Below are 22,105 nucleotides of genomic sequence, written 5' to 3' on the forward strand. Positions count from 1 at the left end.
GCCATCGAACCTCACCCATTACATTTCTGCATCACACCCATAACTTCTGTTTGAGCTGTATCTTTGAGCGTATCTTTTAGAAAGACATCCGCTCTTGATTTAAGACTTCAAATGATAGAGAATCCACCCATCCCTAGGTAAATTGTTCCAATGGTTAATTACTCTCACCATTTAAAAAAAAAAGTGCCTTATTTCTAGTGTGAATTTGTCTGGGTTCAGCTTCCAACCAGTGAATCTTGATGCACTTTGTTCTGCTAAATTAAAGTGCTGCCTAATATCAGAAAACTTCCCCATACAGATATTTATAGATATCAGTTAAGTCACCCCTTAACCTTCTCTTGGATAAACTAAATAGACTGATCTTAAGACTGTCACCATAAGGTATGATTTCCAAACCCTGAATCATTCTTGTATCTCTTTTTTGAATATTTTCCAATTTTTCAACATCCGTTTTGAACACATTATTCCAGCAATGGTCTCACTAATGCTGTACACCAGAGGTTGGCAACCTCTCACACGCAGCCCACCAGGGAAAGCCCCTGGCCAGCTGGGCCGGTTTGTTTACCTGCTGCGTCCAGAGGTTTGGCCGATCGCAGCTCCCACTGGCCACGGTTCGCCACTCCAGGCCATTGGGGGCTGCGGGAAGGGCAGCCAGCACAACCCTCGGCCTGCACCGCTTCCCGCAGCCCCCATTGGCTTGGAGCGGTGAACTGCGGCCAGTGTGAGCTGCGATCAGCTGAACCTGCGGACGCGGCAGGTAAACAAACTGGCTTGGCCCACCAGGGCTTTCCCTGGAGGGCTGCATTCCAAAGGTTGCCGACCCCTGCTGTATACAGAGGTAATACCACTTCCCTACTCCTGCTTGATATCCCCCTGCTTGTACATCCAAGGATCATGTTCTCCCTCTTAGCTATATCATCACTTTGGGAGCTTATGTTCAGTTGATTATATACCATGACCCCCAAGTTCTTTGCATTGTCACTGCATTTCAGGACACTAACTTCCATATTTTAAGACTAATCTACGTTCTTTGTTCTTAGATATATGATTTTGCATTTGGTAGTGTTAAAATGTATGTTGTTCAAATACGACCACCTTATCAAGAGATCCTGTTGGTCCATATAACTCACCCAAATCCCATCATTATTTACCACTCCACTGATATTTGTGTCACCTACAAATTTTACTAGCAAAAAAGGATGCTATATTGTCTTCCATATCATTAGTGAAGGTATTGAATAGCACTGGACCAAGAACAGAACCCATGGAACCCTGCTAGAAACACCCTCACAGGATAATGATTCCTTATTTACAATTACTTTCATCGTCTGTCACTATGCAAGTGACAATTAATAACAATTGTGTGACCATAAAGAATATCATCTGAAAAGTCTGATTCTTGACTTCACATGCTACTCCCTAGGATTTAATTCTTGAGGGGGCAGAGGCTAGGTGTGATGAAGATAATGTACTGGGGTTACTGTCTCCTCTGCCCACACCTCTCTGGTCATGCACTGAACATAACTCTGCCTGAACAGAGAATGTAGACTGATAGATTCATCTGGATAGTAAACACTCCATGTAAAAGTGTATTTGTGCTCCCCACTACCCACACTGTAAATGATGACATTTGTATATATCAGCTTGTTTTGTAGAATCATTGATTGGTGTACTAAGATATCTCCCAAAGATCCAGCTTCTGCTAAAACATACATCTTTTGCAATCAGGTCATATAATTCTGAAAACTTTATTTGCTGATTAGGCAGACTACTAATTATTGTCAGTCTCAAAGGAGAGTTGCTTCTATAGCATTCAAATTATGATTGTATTCATGAAGCCCTTGTCTCAAACAGCTAATTAGATTACTGACATTAACATTTCTCTGAATATTGTGTACATAACAACATCGTAAAAGCAGCAGTTAGAATATCAAATAAAGCAAATTAAACATTTAGTCAGATTTCTATTTGCATGTGGTGAATCCAAGAACACGCATGTATGTACAAAGGTGGATATACTGTCAATAATATATAAATATAACCATCATAAGTTTGGTTTTGCTTTGTTTTGTTTTCCAAGCAGGAATATTCCACCTGGTTAAATATGCACCAAGAAAATAGTGTTCCTCTATAGCATGGGGCACGGGTCACTTGCTGGAGGATTCTCTGCTCCTTGAAGTCTTTAAACCACGATTTGAGGACTTCAATAGCTCAGACATAGGTGAGAGGTTTTTCACAGGAGTGGGTGGGTGAAATTCTGTGGCCTGCGTTGTGCAGGAGGTCAGACTAGATGATCATAATGGTCCCTTCTGACCTTAGTATCTATGAATCTATGAATCAATGTGAAATGTGACTCAAAGAAGAGACTGAGGGTATGTCTACACTACGAAATTTATAGAAGTCGAATTTATAGAAGTTGATTTTTTAGAAAGCGATTTTATACAGTCGATTGTGTGTGTCCCCACTAAGCACATTAAGTCGGCGGAGTGCATCCACAGTACCGAGGCTAGCGTCGACTTTCAGAGCGTTGCACTGTGGGTAGCTATCCCACAGTTCCCGCAGTCTCCGCCGCCCATTGGAATTTTGGGTTAAGCTCCCAGTGCCTGATGGGGCAAAAATATTGTCGCAGGTGGTTTTGGGTACATGTCGTCAGTCGCCCCTCCCTCCGTGAAAGCAACGGCAGACAATCATTTCACACCTTTTTTCCATGCAGGCACCATACTGCTTTCAGCAGATGATGCAGTAGGACTGCAAACCATCATCATCGAACAACCGCTTCTGCTGCCACTCTGCTCTCCTGATGCTATGAATCCACCTTGCAGGTCCTCTATATGACAGTTGTTATCCACTGCTTCCACTGCCACTCTGCTGTCCTGGTGGTCTCGCAGGGCTACTTCCGCTGCAACTCTGCTCAGCTGCTCTTGTCTCGCCATACCCCGGCAAGAATGCAGCCTGCTCAGCTGTTGTGTCCTGGCAGCAGACGGTGCAGTAGGTCTGCAAAACTGGTCATTCAACCACCGCTTCCCCTGCAACTCTGCTCTCTTGCAGATGCCATACCACGGCAAGCATGGAGCCCACTCAGATCACTGCGACAGTTATGAGCATTGTAAACACCTCACACATTATCATGCAGTATATGCAGAACCAGAACCTGCAAAAGCAGGCAATGGCAGTGCAGTGATGAGAGTGATGAAGACATGGACACAGACTTCTCTCAAAGCACAGGCCCCAGCAATTTGGCCATCCTGGGGGCAATGGGGCAGGCTCATGCTGTGGAATGCCAATTCTGGGGCCAGGAAACAAGCACAGACTGGTAGGACCGCATAGTGTTGCAGGTCTGGGATAATTCCCAGTGGCTCCGAAACTTTCGCATGCATAAGGGCACTTTCATGGAACTTTGTGACTTGCTTTCTCCTGCCCTGAAGCTCAAGAATACCAAGATGAGAGCAGCCCTCACAGTTGACAAGTGAGTGGTGATAGCCCTCTGGAAGCTTGCAACGCCAGACAGCTACTGGTCAGTCAGGAATCAATTTGGAGTGGGCAAATCTACTGTGGGGGCTGCTGTGATCCAGCTGCTGAGCTGCTGCTATCAAGAGTACTGACTCTGGGAAATGTGCAGGTCATAGTGGATGGCTTTGCTGCAGTGGGATTCCCTAACTGTGATGGGGCCATAGATGGAACGCATATCCCTATCTTGGGACCGGATCACCTTGCCAACCAGTACATAAACCGAAAGGAGTACTTTTCAATGGTGCTGCAAGCACTGGTGAATCACAAGGGACCTTTCACCAACATCAGCGTGGGATGGCTGGGAAAGGTACATGACGCTCACATCTTCAGGAACTCTGGTATGTATGAACAGCTGCAGCAAGGGATTCACTTTCCAAACCAGAAAATAACCGTTGGGGATGTTGAAATGCCTATAGTTATCCTTGGGGACCCAGCCTACCCCTTAATGCTATGGCTCATGAAGCCATACACAGGCACCCTGGACAGTAGTCAGGAGCTGTTCAACTATAGGCTGAGCAAGTGGAGAATGGTGGTAGAATGTGCATTTGGACGTTTAAAAGCCTGCTGGTGCAGTTTACTGACTCAGTTAGACCTCAGCGAAACCAATATTCCCATTGTTATTACTGCTTGCTGTGTGCTCCACAATATCTGTGAGAGTAAGGGGAAGACATTTATGGCAGGGTGGGAAGTTGAGGCAAATCACCTGGCCGCTGATTATGCGCAGCCAGACACCAGGGCGGTTAGAAGAGCACAGCAGAGCGCCCTGCGCATCAGAGAAGCTTTGAAAACCAGTTTCATGGCTGACCAGGCTACGGTGTGAGAGTTCTGTTTGTTTCTCCTTGATGAAAACCCACCCCCTTGGTTCACTCTACTTCCCTGTAAGCCAGCCACCCTCCTGTCCCCCCTTCAATCAGCGCTTGCAGAGGCAATAAAGTCATTGTTGTTTCAAATTCATGCATTCTTTATTAATTTGTCACACAAATAGGGGGATAACTGCCAAGGTAGCCCGAGAGGGGTGCAGGAGGATGGGAGGAGGGAAGGACAAGGCCACACTGCACTTCAAAACTTACTGAATGCCAGTTTTCTGTTGATTGGGCAGCCCTCTGGGGTGGCATGGTTGGGTGCCCAAAGGCCCCCGCTCCCACATTCTTGGGCGTATGGGTGAGGAGGCTATGGAACTTGGGGAGGAGGGCAGTTGGTTACACAGGGGCTGCAGTGGCGGTCTGTGCCTTTCCTACACCTCAACCATACACCGAAACATATCAGTTTGATCCTCCAGTAGCCTCAGCATTGCATCCTGCCTCCTTTCATCATGCTGCCGCCACCTTTTCTCTTGATCCCACCACCTCGACTGTTTCTTCAGCCATCTATCCTCTTGCGCGTCCCTCCTGTCCTTGCATTCATTTTGTGCTTTCCTGGAGTCTGCCATTGTCTGCCTCCACGCATTCTGCTGGGCTCTTTCAGTTTGGGTGGACTGCATGAGCTCAGAGAACATTTCATTTAAGTGCATTTATTTCGCCTTCTTATCTGCGCTAGTCTTTGGGACAGAGATGCTAGTCACAGGGTTGAAACATTTGCAGCTGCGGGAGGAAAAAAAGGGAGATTAAAATTGAAAAAGACACACTGGCCATTTAAAAGGAGGGGCTGATGTTTTCGGGTTAACGTGCAACACAAACCCAACTCACCCCCCCCGCCCCACACACATCCAATTCTCTGGGATGATCGCTTCACCTCTCCCCCCACCGCGTGGCTAACAGTGGGGATGATTTCTTTTCAGCCACAGGCAAACAGCCCAGCAGGAACGGCCACCTCTGATGTCCCCTTAATAAAATTCCCCTATTTCAACCAGGTGACCATGAATGATACCACTCTTCTGAGGATACCAAAGAGAGATAAAGAACAGATGTTGCTTGAATGCCAGCAAACACCGGGACCACACGCTGCCATGCTTTCTTATGCAATGATTCCAGACTATGTGCTACTGGCCTGCTGTGGTAGTGTCCTACCATGGAGGATGCAATAAGGCTGCCCTCCCCAGAAACCTTTTGCAAAGGCTTTGGGAGTACCCCCAGGACAGCTTCATTGAGATGTCCCTGGAGGAATTCTGCCCCATCCCCAGACATGTTAACAGACTTTTCCAATAACTGCACTGGCCATGAATGCATTCCAAGTCTTCAGGGCAAATTAATCATTAAACACGCTTGCTTTTAAACTGTGTATTATATTTACAAACGTACACTCACCAGAGACGCCTTCTCTGCCTTCAAGGTGCGGGAGCCTGGGTTGAGATGGTTGGGAGGGTATTGGCTCCAGGGTGATAAACAGTTCCTGGCTGTCGAGAAGAACGGTTTCTCCGCTTGCCTGGTGTGCGCTATCTTCAACCTCCTCCTCCTCATCATCTTTCTCATCCAGCAAATCCTCATCCCTGTTGCGTGAGACTCCCTTGCAGGAGTCCACGTACAGGTGTGGGGTAGTTGTAGGGGCACCCCCTAGAACTACATGCAGCTCATCATAGAAGTGGCATGTCTGGGGCTCTGACCCCGAGTGGGCGTTTGCCTCTTGGGTTTTTTGGTAGGCTTGCCTGAGCTCCTTAAGTTTCACGTGGCACTGCTGGGGGACCCTGTGATAGCCTCTGTCCTTCATGCCCTTGGAGATTTTTTTCAAATATTTTGGCATTTCGTCTTTTGGAATGGAGTTCTGATAGCACGGATTCATCTCCCCATACAGCGATCAGATCCAGTACCTCCCGTTCAGTCCATGCTGGAGCTCTTTTGCGATTCTGGGACTCCATGGTCATCTCTGCTGATGAGCTCTGCGTGGTCATGCCACGGTGGCCAAACAGGAAATGAAATTCAAAAGTTTGCAGGGCTTTTCCTGTGTACCTGGCTAGTGTATCCATGTTGAGAGTGCTGTCTAGAGAGGTCACAATGGAGCACTGTGTGATTGCTCCCGGAGGCCAATACTGTCGAAATGCGTCCACACTAACCCAAATTCAACCCGGCAATGTCGATTTCAGTGCTAATCCCCTCATCAGGAAGAAGTACAGAAATAAATTTTAAGAGCCCATTAAGTCGACAAAAATGACTTCGTTGTGTGGACGGGTGCAGGGTTAAATCAATCTAACATTGCTAAATTCGACCTAAACTCGTAGTGTAGACCAGGGCTGAGACTCATGTTGTGGAAGAGGTGCCTTCTTCACTAGTAGTTTCAGCTGTTTCATTCAGAGAGGCTCTGGATGAACAGAGGAAAGAAGGGTTAGAACCAGCAAGACTCTCTCATAGTTGGGAAAAAACTATGTGGAGGTTTAAGCACCGTTATGAATGGAGTTAATGTGTCCATCTGGACAGACGTGATTCCAATAACACTTAAAAAAATTGAGCAGGCCCTTTAGACTCACTTCTCAGAAAGGAAATAATGACATTACTGAAGAACAGTCCCATCCACGTCTGCCAGATCTTGCAGGCAGATCAGTCAACAGTATCAGATTAATTATCAGAGTATAAGATTAATCAAAGGGACATGGACCTCTGACTTTTGTCCATTGCCAAAAGATAACTTACCAAGGTAGCTAATGCAGTGTCTGTACTATGTCCAGGCCTAAAAGTAGACTGATAGGAAACCAAAAGAATCTGGAGCTGCCCTACTACAACCTTCTTAATAACCTCCCAAAAGGTCACGGTTGTTAAAGCCAAGTGATGGCTTCTTGATCAGTAACTGACAAGGTCATTCAGGTGAAAAAGTTATTTCTTTGGCAATCACTGAGCTTCCTCAAACTTATCATTTTTAGAGACGATTATTGGGAAGACTGTACTATGGCAATTCTGATGTCATCTTCCTTCCCAGATTCCTATAAAAGTATTCTCAGTGACTTTCAGTGAATTCTATAGGAAGACCTTGACATCATCAACTACAAAGTATTGGTGACCTGCCAGATCTCACAGACAGAGATGGAAAGTGTTATTCTCCCATAAGACCATGTTTTTCCTTTCTGAGAAATCTCAAATGGCAGGTTTGAGAGGTTGTTCACCTATCATGCACGATTCTGCAAGATTTCATTGACACTTTTCTTGCTAAATGTGTATCTGAGGTCACACGGAGAGATTGTGAGGCATCACTACCTTGCTGACATCAGTCTACTGCTAATGATACTCAGCTCCATATATCCTTTTCACCTGAAAGGTGGTGGGTTTTATTTTATTTTGCCATGTGCATGATGAGGATATGGACCTAGGCAACAATTAAATGACTGAAGTTCAGTCTAAATAAGATGGAAGCAATGACGGTCAAGAGAAGGTAGACACTGGAAGAATTATCAGAGGTTATGACTGCGCCATCAGTCCATCTAAATACACAATGCAACTGCCAAAAAGGTTTGTAACCCAGAACACATTTTGGCTGCCCTACTGCTGTTGGAGTCGATTGACAGCTATTATGGGATTTGTGATGAAGATTTCATTTGAAGACAAAATATAAATTGTATTTTCCTTTTCAGCTTAAATTATTATATAGGGTGGGGGTAACCATAAAGAACAAAGTAATTTGTACTGGTCAGCTATAGCAATAACACTGTGGAAATTCAAAGACAACCTTTTTTGGGAGTGAGCTCAAAAAAGAGGCATAACAAGCGTTTCCGTATTTTTTCCTGTTACATTCTTATTTGCTATGTATGCACTCGTTTTTATGCACTTGCTTGTCTTTTCTAAAAAACACACAGGAGTTATGTACAGTCTAGCAGCCTGAACTACACAGAGTTGACAGCAAGGGCAGGGCCAGGTAAAGTGCTGGAGAAATTACAATTGCAAAGATTAGGAGCAGGCATAACGCTTCTAAGGGACATTGGGGGGAAGCTCACTCTCTAGCACCTGTAAACAAGTATAGCCTGCATTGCCTCATGCACAGTCCCATAACCACTTGTTGGCGTACAAGTTAGAGCACAGGCCCTACATCTCTGGAGAAATTGGGTCCTATTTTTTCAGAGGTACTGAACACTCCTAGCTCTCATCAACTTCAGCTGGAGCTTTTCACACTGGAAGCCCATTTTCCCCACCATTTCTTGTAGTCAGGCTATATAACATCCACCTATTGGCTATCTCACACAGGAACTCTCTACACCAACTACCCTACCTACACTGGAGCACTATAGTTAGGCCAATACAATTTTATTAGACGTACCTGATGCTGTAGCACAGCAAATTGAACCTAGATACCCTGTAATAACTAAGAACAAAGTTTGAGTCAGTTATTGTTCCTAGGCAGCAGGCAGAACCTTGCACGGTATTCCTATATTACTGTATACCACAACTGACGCTTGTCAGGGACCCTTGTGTACAAAAAATTATTTGTACACCAAAGAACAGATTAGCATAATACCATTGAATTGCTTCCAATTTACAGTTGAAAAACAACATTCAAATAAGGCAAAAATAGTTTATATAGGTTTCCTACAGTTGCAATTGTTCAGGGCTATGGAAATGAACTTTCTGAGGCAGACGAAAAGGAGCAGCTCAAACAATATGGAAGGATTATAGAATCCTGCGCAGATACAGAAATGTGTATTCGCATCAGACTGCAGATATCCGCATCCACTGTCTGCAGATATCCGTGGATTTGCAGGGCTCTACTTACCTGGCGGGGCTGAGGCTCCGAGGCACCCCCCGCCAGAGCCTCATTGGGGAGATCCGCACGAGGAGCTGTGAGGAGCCCGCGCGGCATCGCAGACCCTCCACGTGCCCTTGGCCAGGCAAGGAGCCTGCAGGTTGGGGACATGGATGAGGGCTGTTCTCAATCCCACCCCCCCGCACTGCAGGCAGGTGGAGGGTCCACCGTGATTCCCCACAACTGCCCACCCGGGTCTTATTGTGGCCGGGCTGTGGCTCTAAGCCACCCCTCCCCCGTACCACCTCCCCCCCGATCTCTCCAATGGCTCGCAACGGCCAACAGCGCCTCCCCCTCCTTCCCTGCACATCCCGCCCATCACAATTTGCTGTTTTGCAGCGTGCAGGAGGCTGGGAGGGAGAGGGAGGAGAGAGGATGCGGCATGCTCGGGGAAAGGGGTGAAACCAGGCGTGAAGAAGTTGGGGGGAGTGAGGTCTTGGGTAAAGGGGTGGAGTGGGGGTGGGGGCAGGGCCGGGGGCAGAGCCAGGCGTCAAGCACCCCCTGGCACTTTGGAAAGTTGGCACCTGTGGTCTTCACAACATCCCAGGCAATGAGTTCCACAGGTTGACTGCGCATTGTGTGAAGAAGTGCTTCCTTATGTCTGTTTTAAACCTGCTGCTATTAATTTCATTGGGTGACCCTCAGTTCTTGTGTTACTTGAAGGGATACGTAACAGTTCCTTATACACTTTCTCCACACCATTCATGATTATATAGACCTCTAACCAGACATGCCAAACCTGCAGGAAAAAACACAGAAATTGGGCATTTTTTTGGCTTAACTGGCTTGTGACTTGCTTGTTGGGTAGTTTTTGCCTTGTAGCTTGTTGCTTCATTTTTTTTGATTGGCTCCTGGAAAGCAGTGGCAGGGGGAGGGGAAGCAGGGGAAAGTGGCAAGCACGGGCAAGCGGGGAAGAGAGTCAGGGATGCACAGTGGGCCAACCACAGTTTCAGACTGCATGCCGAGGGGATCTAGTTACATAGAGTGTTGAGGTTCTTAGGGATTGGCTTGTTTTGAAATGGGATTAGCTTAGTTTTTGGCTTATTGTGAAAGTCGGGGTGCTTATTTAGCATATGAAAGTTGGCAACTGTGCCTCTAACATATCCCCCCTTAATCATCTCTTTCCTAAAATGAACAGTCCCTGTCTTTTTAATCTCTCCTCATATGGAAGCTTTTCCAGACTCCTAATCATTTTTGTTTCTCTTCTCTGTACTTCTTCAGTAGTAGTAGGGAGGACTTGAACCGGGGATTCCCATATCCCAGTTGAGCCTCCTAGCCACTAGGCTAAAAGTCATAAGGGAGGGCAATCTTCCCCCCCTCATCGTTTTGTTTCGTTTTGTTTCAGGCCCCACACTCAATTTAGGCATTCAGACACTTATCTTCCCCAGGTTCATGAATCACAAGCAGTTTCAGTGAAGACACTACCTACGCCGACAGGAGTAGCCCTCACTTCGGCATAGGTAATCCACCTCTCCAAGAGACAGTAGTTAGGTCAACGGGAGAATTCTCCCATTTACCTAGTACTGTCTACACTAGGGATTAAGTCGGTTTAACTGCATCGTTCAGGGGTGTGAATTTTCCTGTCGAGGGTGGGGAACTGGGGGCTTTGAAATTTGAGTGATGCTGATGCTTGAGCTAGGGCTTGTCTACACTTGAAACGCTACAGTGGCACAACTATAGCACTGCATTGTAGTACTTCAGTGTGACACAACCTACACCGACTGCGTAGTTACTCCACCTCCCTAAAAAGGGGTAGCTAGCTCAACAGAAGAATTTTTTGTACATGCTATCTACAACAGGGCTTAGGTCCGATGCCGATCTGGGTGGATTTTTCACACCCCTGAATGATGGAGCTGGGTCAACCTAACTTTTTAGTATGGACAAGGCCCTAGTAATGCTGAGGGGAAGCAGCAGCTTGGGTTAAAACTGCTCATCAACTAATCCAATAATTCTGCTAATCCAATCACTCTGTGCTGCTAATCAAATCACTGTGTGCGTAATTCCAGTGTTGTTTTGAAGTGCAGTAACTCAATTGTACTAACTCCAACGAACTGTTGCAGTGATGTCAGTGAAGACAAGCCCTTAGACTATAGCTGCTGCAACTCTGGCCCAGTTACCAGTAACTGGAAAGCAGAGTTTAAGTAGTCCCTAAAACTGCTATCCAACTGTCTCTACCCACCAAATGCAATAAGGACTGGTCTCTAGACAGAACTGGCCAACAAGCCCTAAACCAACCTGAGCCTGTAGGCAGGGCCTAGCTCAAGCTGTTCCAGTTTCGGTGGAAATGGCAGAAACTCAGTGAAGTTAGTTCTCACTGAATCAAGCTGTAAATTCCTTCTTCAGGAGAGAGGTGTTTCTAAAAACTGCCTTAAAATTCATCTAGATTTGCCTCCCAGCTGAGTGAGACTTGGCAGCATCTCGGAGCGCCTACCCCGCCTGAGGACGCCATGCGGCTTTCCCGGGGATGATTTCTCGTTGCCTCAGCGCCCTCTGTGGACTCTGATGGGAAAGGAGCTGCCTTTCAAGCTCAGCCCGCGCCAGACGTCAAGAGGTGCCTGAGACACACGCACGGGATCCAGCGTGTGACATTGCAGCGTCTGTGCGGATTTCCAGCCCTGCGAACCGGGGAGGGGGGAGCACATGCGCTTCTTGCAATTTTTAACCGACGCCTAGCTAGGAAGGGGCTCGTCGCCGTTCAAGGGCAGGCTCGGGTCTAACATACCGAAGTCTCCCAGTGTGTATCAGGGAATCCCATGAGCTCCCCCTAACGCACGTGGGCTTTCATACAACAGATGCGGCCATACAAAGACCCCCTGCAGCCGAGACCCAGGGGCGCAGGCTGAAGGGCTCGGACCCAGGCTCTGGGGAGCAAACTCCACCGCCAAGCGCGGTGCAGCTCAGCCAGCCCGGGAGAGAGAGGAGTAAGAAATCACAGCAGAAAGAGGGCGGGCACAAATGAAGCTAGAATAGGCAAGGGAGCAGGATGTGTTATGCCGGTGAACACTGCGCTATAAATAAGCAGGTTTCTAAACGGTGTTTGGGCGGCTTCATCAAAGGAGCAGCATGGATACAGCCCTCCCCTTCCCGGTGTCCCCACAACGGTGATCATGGCGGCGGCTGCTGTTGCTGCTGCTCTTTCCCCTTATCTCCCTCCCACCCCAGCGCCAGACGCAGTGTCTCAGCTCGGCGCAGAGTGACCTTTCCCCAGCGCAGCCGGGAGAAAGGAGAAATGAGGAGAAAGGCGCGCCTAGGAATTCCCGCCCTGCGCGCCTGGCCTCACTTAAGCATATGCAAATAAACCCTCTTCCTGATTGGCCACTGCCCGATACCTCATTTGAAAAGGTGGCCCTTCATTGGCTGACTGATAAAGTTAATGCAAATTACAGAATCTTGCTCTGTCCCCCCCTTTTTTTTTTGGTAGCGTGTGATGAGAATTTCAGACAGTGTAACTGTGCGCGTCTATTACTACAAATAAGTAGTTCCAGTCCCCCCGTCCCTTGTATTTACTGTGGGCTGGGACTCTGCAGTCCCCCCCAGAGCCGGAGACCGCACGAAGACATCCCAGCGCGCTGTGCTCTAGGGGAGGGGAAGAACTCCGGAAGGCACAACGAGGTGTTTTCCCACTCCCCCGCGGAGGGATATTTGTATCTCTCTTCCCCGCACCAAAACATTGAGAGTTAAGAGGCAGCTCCTGCTGTAATTGAGCTCAGAAGTGAGCAGGCACCGAGGAGGCTGCGCTGCTGCTGCACCAGGGGTACGGCTTCACTGCGGCGCTGGATTGAATTCGCAGTCACCCAGCGGCCCCGAGCAAGCGTCCTTCTCGCCGGGGCGGATTTTACCCACTTTCTCTGCAGCCCCGCTGGCATCTGGGGTTGCGTTTCAGCTGCGCTGGGCGGTGGGAGAAGCAGAGCATCGCCCTCGTTATTGATTGCTTTTTGTCGACGGGCTCCACGCCGCTTCAGCTTGGATTCTTTGTGGCTGTTTATTTCTGGAGGCGTCTGCCACCCTCTGCTACAACATCAACTGCTGCTGGTGGACTGGGGAGAGCAGAGCAGGAGCCCAGGCAGCCGCTTCGCAGCTCCCCTCCCGGGTCGGGAAGGAGATCGCGCCGCTCCTTCCCAGCAGATCGTTAATTGAATAATTAGCCCGGAGGACACTCTCTACGTCTCGCTGTAGGATCTCTTTCCTCCCCCTTCCCCCGGCTCCTCTGGAAGATGTTGCTCTCCAAGTTTGGCTCCCTCGCTCACATTTGCAACCCCACCAGCGTGGATCACTTGCCGGTGAAAATCCTCCAACCAGGTACGCAGTTAGCGACTCGCTGGTTGTGACCCAGCCACGGTGCGGTGCCCGTCGCTTTTTAATGGGGAGTTTGCAAGCTCCGAGGATTTCTCGGCTGTCACATTCCCCGCTAGCGTATCGCCGCGTAGGGATGGGCACAGCTCCCCTGTTCGCTGGGTTGTTATGGGAGAGTGCGCGGCGTCCGCGTCCCTCCCAGTGGGGCGTGTTGGATATTTTGGCTCTGGGTGGCTGCTTGTCGGATCGCTGCTGTCGTGTCGCACCAAAACCCGCCTGGTTTCCCCTTGCTCGCTAGGTTTAGGATGAAGAGCTGCATGTGCCGGTGTGAACAGCCATGCGGCTCCCCTGGCGGGGCTTCCTCTCGCCTGCCTCGTGTCCTGCCTTCTTAATAATAGAGCGACTCCAACCCCCCACTCTTAATTTGTTTTCCCGTTTCTAGCGAAATCGGAGAAGGAGCCCTTCGATAAACTCTACCAGGTGGGCTCCGTGCTGGGCAGCGGGGGCTTCGGCACCGTGTACGCGGGGACCCGGATAGCCGACGGCTTGCCGGTAAGGAGAAGGGGGGGCTATTCATGGCTGCGTAGTTGTGTCTTGCTGTCTGCTCGGGGCGGCGTGTGCGTGGCTGCAGGGTCGCGCGTCGCAGCCGCCCCCGCCCTCTCCGCCGCTGCAGAGCGGGGAAGGCTTTCCCCCACCCCGCGCTGACGGCGCCTGGTCTCTCTCCCCCCAGGTGGCCGTGAAGCATGTGGTGAAGGAGCGAGTCACCGAGTGGGGCACCATCGTAAGTATTCGCCGGGGAGCGGGTGTAACCGCGCGGTGGGTGCGAGAGAGGCTGGGAGCCGCCCGCCCGGCAGTCACCCTGGGTGGCTATTGTTTGGGTGGCGAGAGGGCTGGGTCCCCCGCCCGCCCCTGTGTTATTGTTTACAGCTGGGGGGGATTTTGGCGGGGTTTCCTCCCGCGGCTCCTCCCTCTCTGACTGCGGCAGCCGCGGAGCCCCCCAGCGGAGCGGCGCTGGACTTCCCCAGCCCCCGCGCTGCTGCGGGAGACTCGGTGCCCAGCGCGCGGGGGGGGGGGGGGGTGCGCCTCCACCCGGCGGAGTGCGCGTGTGGGGGCGGGCGGGAGGCTGGCTGGCTTCCCCGCCGGGGCTGCCCGGTGAGTGACCGCGGCCCTTGCCTCTTTGCGCTGCCCAGAGCGGAGCGATGGTGCCCTTGGAGATCGTCCTGCTGAAGAAGGTGGGCTCCGGCTTCAGAGGGGTCATCAAGCTGCTGGACTGGTACGAGCGACCCGACGGCTACCTGATCATCATGGAGCGGCCCGAGCTGGTGAAGGATCTCTTCGACTTCATCACCGAGAAGGGGGCCCTGGACGAGGAGACGGCCCGGGGCTTTTTCCGGCAGGTCCTGGAGGCGGTGCGCCACTGCTACACCTGCGGCGTGGTGCACAGGGACATCAAGGACGAGAACCTGCTGGTGGATCTCAGGACGGGCGAGCTCAAGCTGATCGACTTCGGCTCCGGAGCCATCCTTAAGGACACTGTCTACACCGACTTCGATGGTATGTGCCCCTCCCATCCCCCAAATGCCTCCGTGCGGGTGAGACAGCAAAGCCCTGCGCCGGAGCTTACCCGGTGCGCTCTCCCGGCGTGGTTGTTAGTCACTTTCTTAGCTCCTGACAACAACAAAAGGTGGCTCTGCAGCTGCAGTAGCTGGTAATGGATCTGCGGGTAACTTACACCTGTGCCCCGGAGGCGCTTGGGGGTGATCTGTTGAGTAGGAAAGAAGCGATTTCAGGCAGTGACGCAGCAGTTTATATTTCCCTACCTTGGAAAAGGCATTTTTCCTAGAGGGCGATCTGTTTACATTGAGGCTTCACCAGCGCCAGGCGTTCCCATCTGTGTTATATGCAATGCATGTATTTGACTTGTAATCTGAACGAATTACTCACAACCCAGCTGATGCCTGCATTGGAGATTTAAAATCCTGGGATAAATTATATATGCCCCTTAAATGACTTAAATTCTGGCTTTTTTTAATATAGGAAACTGAAATGCTTCTTGCACATAGATGGAAGAGCTGGGTTTTTTTTTTGTGGATTATTTTTTGTTTGTTTTTGTTTTTTTTTTCCCTTGCTGTGAGTGTGCCTGATATAGATGAGGGACTTCCCCCTCCCCTTCTCTGTTGTCAGCTGCTGCACTTAACATCTGTTTTGTTGTGAAACCCGAACCTCCTGGCCATGTGACCGTCAGCATCACAAATTCCAGTTTTTGTTTGGTATCCAAGGAACAGCCTAGTGCCAAGGGAGGGCGGTTTCTAAAAGCCTTTTCAGAGCGGCGGAATAGCCTTTTTTAATTCTGAAAAATTTGTGTGTGAGCAAGTCTGTATTTTGTTCACACTGTCTTGGAATTGGATAAAGCCGATTAGCTGTATGTAATAAGGTAGACCTGAGGTTCACCTTCTGTTTCTCTTCTCCTCCCCCCCTCCCACCCCCTTTCCCTTTGTCCTTTTGTGTCTATTTTCGGTGTGATGCTGTAGACACCACATGGTCAGTGAAAGGGAGCCATGCTTTAGTAAACAGTCAGCTGATGGAAGCCCTGTTATTCATCACAACAGAACAGCACAAGCTAATGGTCTAAATGTATTCATGGTGTAACTGTAGCCAGACTCTCTGGACTTTTACTGGGGATGAATTTGGCCCACTATGATTTTTGAATATTTAGAATTTTTTAGTCTTGTGTGGTTTGATATGAATGTGCAGCTCAACTAAAATGTTAAGGGAGAAAATAAAACTTAGTTTGCTGATGTTGTGGGGGGGGTGTTGTGTTTTTCATTTGTAGGAACAAGAGTGTACAGTCCTCCAGAGTGGATCCGATACCACAGATACCATGGGAGGTCAGCAACAGTGTGGTCCTTGGGAGTGCTCCTGTTTGATATGGTTTGTGGAGACATCCCTTTTGAACAAGACGAAGAGATCTTGAGAGGACGGTTATACTTCAGGAGAAGAATATCACCTGGTGAGCTCAAACACCAAAAAATTACTAACACTTAATTCATGATACTGGGTGATTTTCTGTTTGAGGTTCTTTTTGCTTTCTAGTTTAATGTCTGTTTAACTCATCTGTTTCAGAATGTCAGCAGCTGATCAAATGGTGCCTTTCACTGAGGCCTTCAGACAGACCAACACTTGAACAAATTTTTGACCATGCATGGATGCACAAATCTGAAGTAGTGAAGTCTGAGGACTGTGACATAAGGCTACGGACCCTTGATACTGATGTATCTAGCACAAGTTCAAGCAATGAGAGTCTGTGAAACACTAAGGACCTCGCAATGGGAGGGGAGCTACAAGCAGAAAGACCACAGTGCTGCTGCCAATACGTAGGAGGGGCTAGAAAAATGCATTCATTATTCTGTAGTTGAATCTTTGTCTGAGGGACTTGATTTTATTTTCCCCTTTTGCTGGTTTCTGCTTTGGAATGAGAAATTTCCTTTGGAAACGCTGTTGTTTGGGAGTTGCAGGCCAGTACTTAGTCAAAAGACTGACCTTATTAAGAAAGCAGTGACCTCTTGAATACATGGTAAACTTTTTTGCTCTCATAGAGCCTGGACTAGATTTTTATTTGCTTTTGAGTGCCTTTTTGAAAGCTGCTTCAGTGGGACTTTCTTTTTTGAGCTGTGTATGTCCAAAGAAGATCCAGTTCATTATAGGATTTTGCTCCCTTTAGACTGAGTGCTGGAGGAAGCAGCTCCTATGATGCATTGGAGAACATGTTCGGTGATTGAATGAAGTAGTCCCATCCACTGGTGATGGAATACTTGAACACAGATATTTCACTCCTTCCAGTCCCTGTCCCACCCCCGAACCCACCTCTGCTGCTCCAAAATATTTCCTGTAGCCTGCATACAAATATGAACAGGTATATCAGCTTTTTTATCAGGAACATTCACTCTTGGTTTCTTTTTTTTTTTTTTTTTTTTTTATCATCTTTACCACTGGGCATGCGAAGCCCCTTTCTCAATCCCGCCCTCCCTCCGTCCCCTCCTTTTGTCAACCTGCGAGTCTTAAAGTATGTATGGGCATGTTTAAATGCACAATCAATGCAATATTCAAGGACTTTACTTTTTTCCATACCTGTATAATGTGTTTATGTAAATTTGGTTTTCCCATGTATTATACAGTTTTTTATTTATTTGTTTGAAGTTTTAGAAGACCTCCCACAGTTTCAACTGTGGCTATTTATTTGCTTAATTTATTTGGTTAGAGTTATATTCAACACTGCTTTCCCCCTCCCCCATGGGAATTCTAGTGGTTTGCCCATGACACTCTTTTCTGCATTCCTGTTAACTTTTGTTCAAAAAACAAAACAAATTTTTTTTCTGACTTTACCAGTTTCTGTTGGAAGATGGAAAATTGTTGTTGTACAAAGTCTAATTTAAGGGAAATAGAATGACTTTTTAAAGTTTAGTATGCCTTCATCTGGTATTGTACCAGAAATGTAAAGTAACGCTATTTGGAAGGGTTTTAAATTATTGACATTGTACAGTCTTTGTGTATTGGCTCTGGAAGGTAGGGTGGCAGAGTCATAAACCTTAATTTATTTTAATAGCTGTGTTTCTGTGATCTGGTTGCATTTGTGCAGCTTGGATTTGGATTTTTTTCCTTCTGTTTAACAGTGTGAAATGTATGGAGATCATATTTTTTATACAGGTATTTCAATTAAACTTTTTTTGTATATAACAGTACTGTGTTGTGTATTCACTTGTACTCAGAATTACATTTCAGACCACACAGGGAAGAAAGCGGTTATATTACAAATATTTGAAGAACATAACTTTAAGGGGCTCCAGCAGCTGAGCCAGGGAATTAATAGGCTCTAGCCAATCTTCTTTTCAAACTGTTCCTATTTGTTCAGACACACTCACTTTGACTACATCTATGTGAATTTCCTTCAAAAAACAAAAATGATGCTGCTATAGAACATCACAAAAGAAATTAACCACTACTTATGGATTTTGAATATGCTGGTACTTCAGCTATTGTTAACACCCTCCTAAACCATAACAAAGAAGCCTTTTCCCACTTAATTATGGGTTACTATTTCACAACTGGATGTAGTGGAAAGTAACTTTACCCCCATTTTGGGAGAGGAAAAAATTCCTGTGCATCAATCTGTACAATGAGTCCAAGAAAGGATGGCAGTTTCAACTAATACACTTTTGAGAACATGAACATTTTTGATTCAGAGAAGTTAGCCAGTAAACTACTCAAAATACAATATTCCCCCTACTATTTCAAATTTTATGTTTGGAAGCAAATGTGACAATTTCACAATATATGGGCCAATAATGAAATCAAGCCTAGGGTTGTGATTGCCATGGAAACAAGTGAATATCAAATTCAGCCTTCTTGTTTTATTGAATAATCAGTTAATTAGGGGTGAAGAGAAGCAGAAATGCCCACTTTTTTGAAGCTTGTGAAGTTTGACTGCAAGATTCCACTATTATAAAAAGCCACGTTATAGGTTACTACGTTGAAGCGCTACTATGCAATACCTATGATAATAGTGAAAGTCAGGACTTTAAAACTTTTTTGCTTCTCCCCTTCTCTCCCCCTGCTCCCACCCCCCAACAAGCTTTATTTTCCCTTCCTGGGAGCCCTGTCTTCTGCCGGGTCATTCACTGATATTTAGGTTTCCTGTGGGCAATCATCCTCTCTGACATAAGGTCAAACTCTTGAGGTTAATAAGGTTAGACTGTAAATGCCACTGACTAGCAGGAGGTAAAGCAAAAGTGGGAAGGACACATTTCTTGCAGTTTTGTGATGGAAATAGATATGAAAGGAGTTCAGGTCTTTCTCTTCATAAAGCGGTATTCTAATTATTTCAGGTTTCAGATTAGCAGCCGTGTTAGTCTGTATTCGCAAAAAGAACAGGAGTACTTGTGGCACCTTTAGAGACTGACACGCTTATTTGAGCATAAGCTTTCGTGAGCTACAGCTCATTCAATGAAGTGAGCTGTAGCTCACGAAAGTTTATGCTCAAATAAATGAGTCAGTCTCTAAGGTGTCACAAGTACTCCTGTTCTTTTTTTTCAGATAGAGACTAACATGACTGCTACTCTGAAACCAACATTATTTAAATAACTTACATCCAGGGAAACTGAGAGACTTTACAAATCATACACTATGAAAAGAACATTAAGGATAGAACCTGAGGGTTTTCTCTTTTGCAATCGTTCAGACAACTCTTTTTGGTTGTAAGATGTGTTCCAAAAGCCTATTGAAGTTCTTTAGAGAAGCACATGTCCGGCCACAAGTAGTCCCTAGAGAAATTCCAGTAGCTGATGATAATTAACATTTCCACTCCAGTAGCTTCATACATACCAGCAGCTGTTGAGAGTGGTGTCAGTGAGGCCTACCATTATGAGTAAGTTTCAAAGGGATACCAAAAAAGCAACCCTAAAAGCATAGTTGTAAATCTATTATTAAGTGTCAAATGAATGTCTGAATTGGGGACTGTCTACATTTTCCACATGTACATTTACAGGCCATGCCTTACATTCATAGAAAACCACTGATGAAATGATCTGTTTTGCAATTGAAAAACACATTTTCACCTTTTGCTACTGAGGCGAAATATATTAAAAGGAAAAAGGTCAAAAGGACACCAGAGTTAGTGCTGACTATCCACTGGGATTAGTTCAACATAAAAGGTATATTCTCAAAATGATGCACAAGGCTTTAGCTGTGCAGCTCCCCTATGTTCTAATGGGAGCTGAATGGCTAGAGTACCATATCCTGAGTGGATAATAATTATTTGCAAAACCAGGTTTATACTACAGCTGTAGGTTTGCAAATGACCTTTGTTTGTACAATTCTATTAACTGGCTTTGTGTGCTAATACATCTGTGGCTGCTCTTGGTTTTAGCAGGACTGCTGCCAGTTAAGCATTGATTTTTAAAATTTAATTATTCAGGGACTCTTTTCCTTATTGCCTCCTCTCTGCATACGAGGCTGGATCTTGACATTGCAAAATATGGAAAGTAGCATTAATTAGATCATGGAAGATTCTAGTTGTTAAACATCAGAACCCTGTTTGAGTTTTACACTCTGATTTAGCTGGCAAGCAGGCCTATTTATGTACACCATTAGCTCAGCTCTGATTTCAAACTTTTTTCAGGTACTAAATGTACTTTTATAAATCAATGTTATCTTTTCTGCGATACAGCTGATAAACATCTTCTTAACAACCCTTTGTATTCTATATGCATAATCATGCTATTGTATTGTTTTTTCCAGTTACTTAACCAAAATGATTTTTATTTAAGTGTGCAAATTAGAGCTCTTTTAAAAATGTAGTAGACTGTCATCAGAAAACTTGTTCAGGGTGTGTTCTCCCAAAATGCTGAAAGAAAACCATTAAACCTGTGGTGGTTTAGTGACCTCTGTTGGTGAAACTAAAGTATATCTTCTGAAAAATATGATGTCCGAGTCCTGCAGAGTGGTTTTTAACATACTGTCCATTGACTTGTAGCTTTAGGAGCAGAAAGAGGGGTGCAGAATTGGATTTAAATATTTCATAAGATTTGAAAGGCTTCCATTATAAAGAATTCATAGTAGACAAATTAAGAGCATATACAGAACCAGGTTTTCACCTCTAGAACCTCGTCAGGCAATGCAGGATAGACAATAAGCTTAGCTGTTGCAGTGCAGTCCTTGGGAGAAAAACACAACATACCTTTTACCCCATTTTGGAAGTTAACAATCTGATTAAATGAGTTGAAAAAGGGACAAGTGTGGAGCATGAATTTAAAAAATAGTCAACTCTGCATGGCTATGTCTACACTGTACGTTTAATGCAGGTGATTGGCCCCCACATCTGTGCACCCAGGTTAGCCTAGCCTGGATGTGAGCATCCCCACTGCAAAGACATACTCATGTTACTGTGAGTTCACTGTTTCTGCACTTGCTGATGTGTGTCTGGTGGCATATGCCATGTTTTTTTGTGTTGAGACGCTCTAGGATTCATCCCAGTCAATTGTGTCAACTGCAGGAGAATTTATCTGTCCTTCAGGGGGAATTGTGCAAAGGGTAGTCAACACTGGAGTGTTTTAGCATATGTCCTCGCTGTATAGTGGGTGGGTTCGAGCCTGAGTTAAAGCTAACCCATGCCCACACTCTGGTAAATTTGTGAAATATAAACAGCTGTTTAAAGCATCTCCAAACCTGGGTTAGAGATTTTTGTGTGTGGATGATGGTGGGAGGGGTTGGTCTAAAATGAAGGTAAGAGTCCAGGTAACTAGGAATCACCAAATTAAATTAATACACAACAGGTTTAAAACAAACACAAGGAAGTATTTTTTCACACAATGCAGTCAACCTGTGGAACTCCTTGCCAGAGGATGTTGTGAAGGCCAAGACTATAACAGGGTTCAAAAAATCAACTAGATAAATTCATGGAGGATAGGTCCATCAGTGGCTATTAGCCAGGATTGGCACGGATGGTGTCTCTTGCCTCTGTTTGACAGAAGCTGGGAATGGGCGACGGGATGGATCACTTGATGATTACCTGTTCTGTTCATTCCATCTGGGGTACCTGGCATTGGCCGCTGTCAGAAGACAGGACATTGGGTAAGACAGACCTTTGGTCTGG

At 46.6% G+C, this 22,105-nt stretch overlaps 1 protein-coding gene and 1 long non-coding RNA gene across 2 annotated transcripts; one reads left to right on the forward strand and one right to left on the reverse strand.

Annotated features, from left to right (window-relative positions):
- Window positions 1-4,470: 4,470 nt before the first annotated feature.
- Window positions 4,471-9,358, reverse strand: LOC144930225 (uncharacterized). The gene is made up of 3 exons (XR_013635378.1): window positions 9,136-9,358; window positions 5,754-6,741; window positions 4,471-5,090 (listed from the first exon to the last, which is right to left on the reverse strand). It is a non-coding gene; the product is annotated as an uncharacterized LOC144930225 (long non-coding RNA).
- Window positions 9,359-12,640: 3,282 nt separating this feature from the next.
- On the forward strand, window positions 12,641-18,194 carry PIM3 (Pim-3 proto-oncogene, serine/threonine kinase). The gene is made up of 6 exons (XM_073328311.2): window positions 12,641-13,464; window positions 13,901-14,010; window positions 14,189-14,239; window positions 14,649-15,012; window positions 16,292-16,468; window positions 16,582-18,194. Exons 1-6 carry the CDS (start codon window positions 13,380-13,382, stop codon window positions 16,764-16,766), a joined length of 972 nt encoding a protein of 323 aa, XP_073184412.1. The 5' UTR covers window positions 12,641-13,379; the 3' UTR covers window positions 16,767-18,194.
- The last annotated feature ends 3,911 nt before the right edge of the window (window positions 18,195-22,105 follow it).

Source organism: Lepidochelys kempii, chromosome 1 (assembly GCF_965140285.1).
Source record: "Lepidochelys kempii isolate rLepKem1 chromosome 1, rLepKem1.hap1, whole genome shotgun sequence".
In the NCBI taxonomy this organism is placed as follows: Eukaryota; Metazoa; Chordata; order Testudines; family Cheloniidae; genus Lepidochelys; species Lepidochelys kempii.

Excerpts from the sequence above, each read along its gene's own strand:
- PIM3 (XM_073328311.2), top strand. The coding sequence starts at position 13,380 with ATGTTGCTCTCCAAGTTTGGCTCCCTCGCTCACATTTGCAACCCCACC. Across the intron at positions 13,465-13,900 it reads GGTGAAAATCCTCCAACCAG|CGAAATCGGAGAAGGAGCCC; the intron begins GTACGCAGTTAG and ends TCCCGTTTCTAG. Across the intron at positions 16,469-16,581 it reads CAGGAGAAGAATATCACCTG|AATGTCAGCAGCTGATCAAA; the intron begins GTGAGCTCAAAC and ends CATCTGTTTCAG.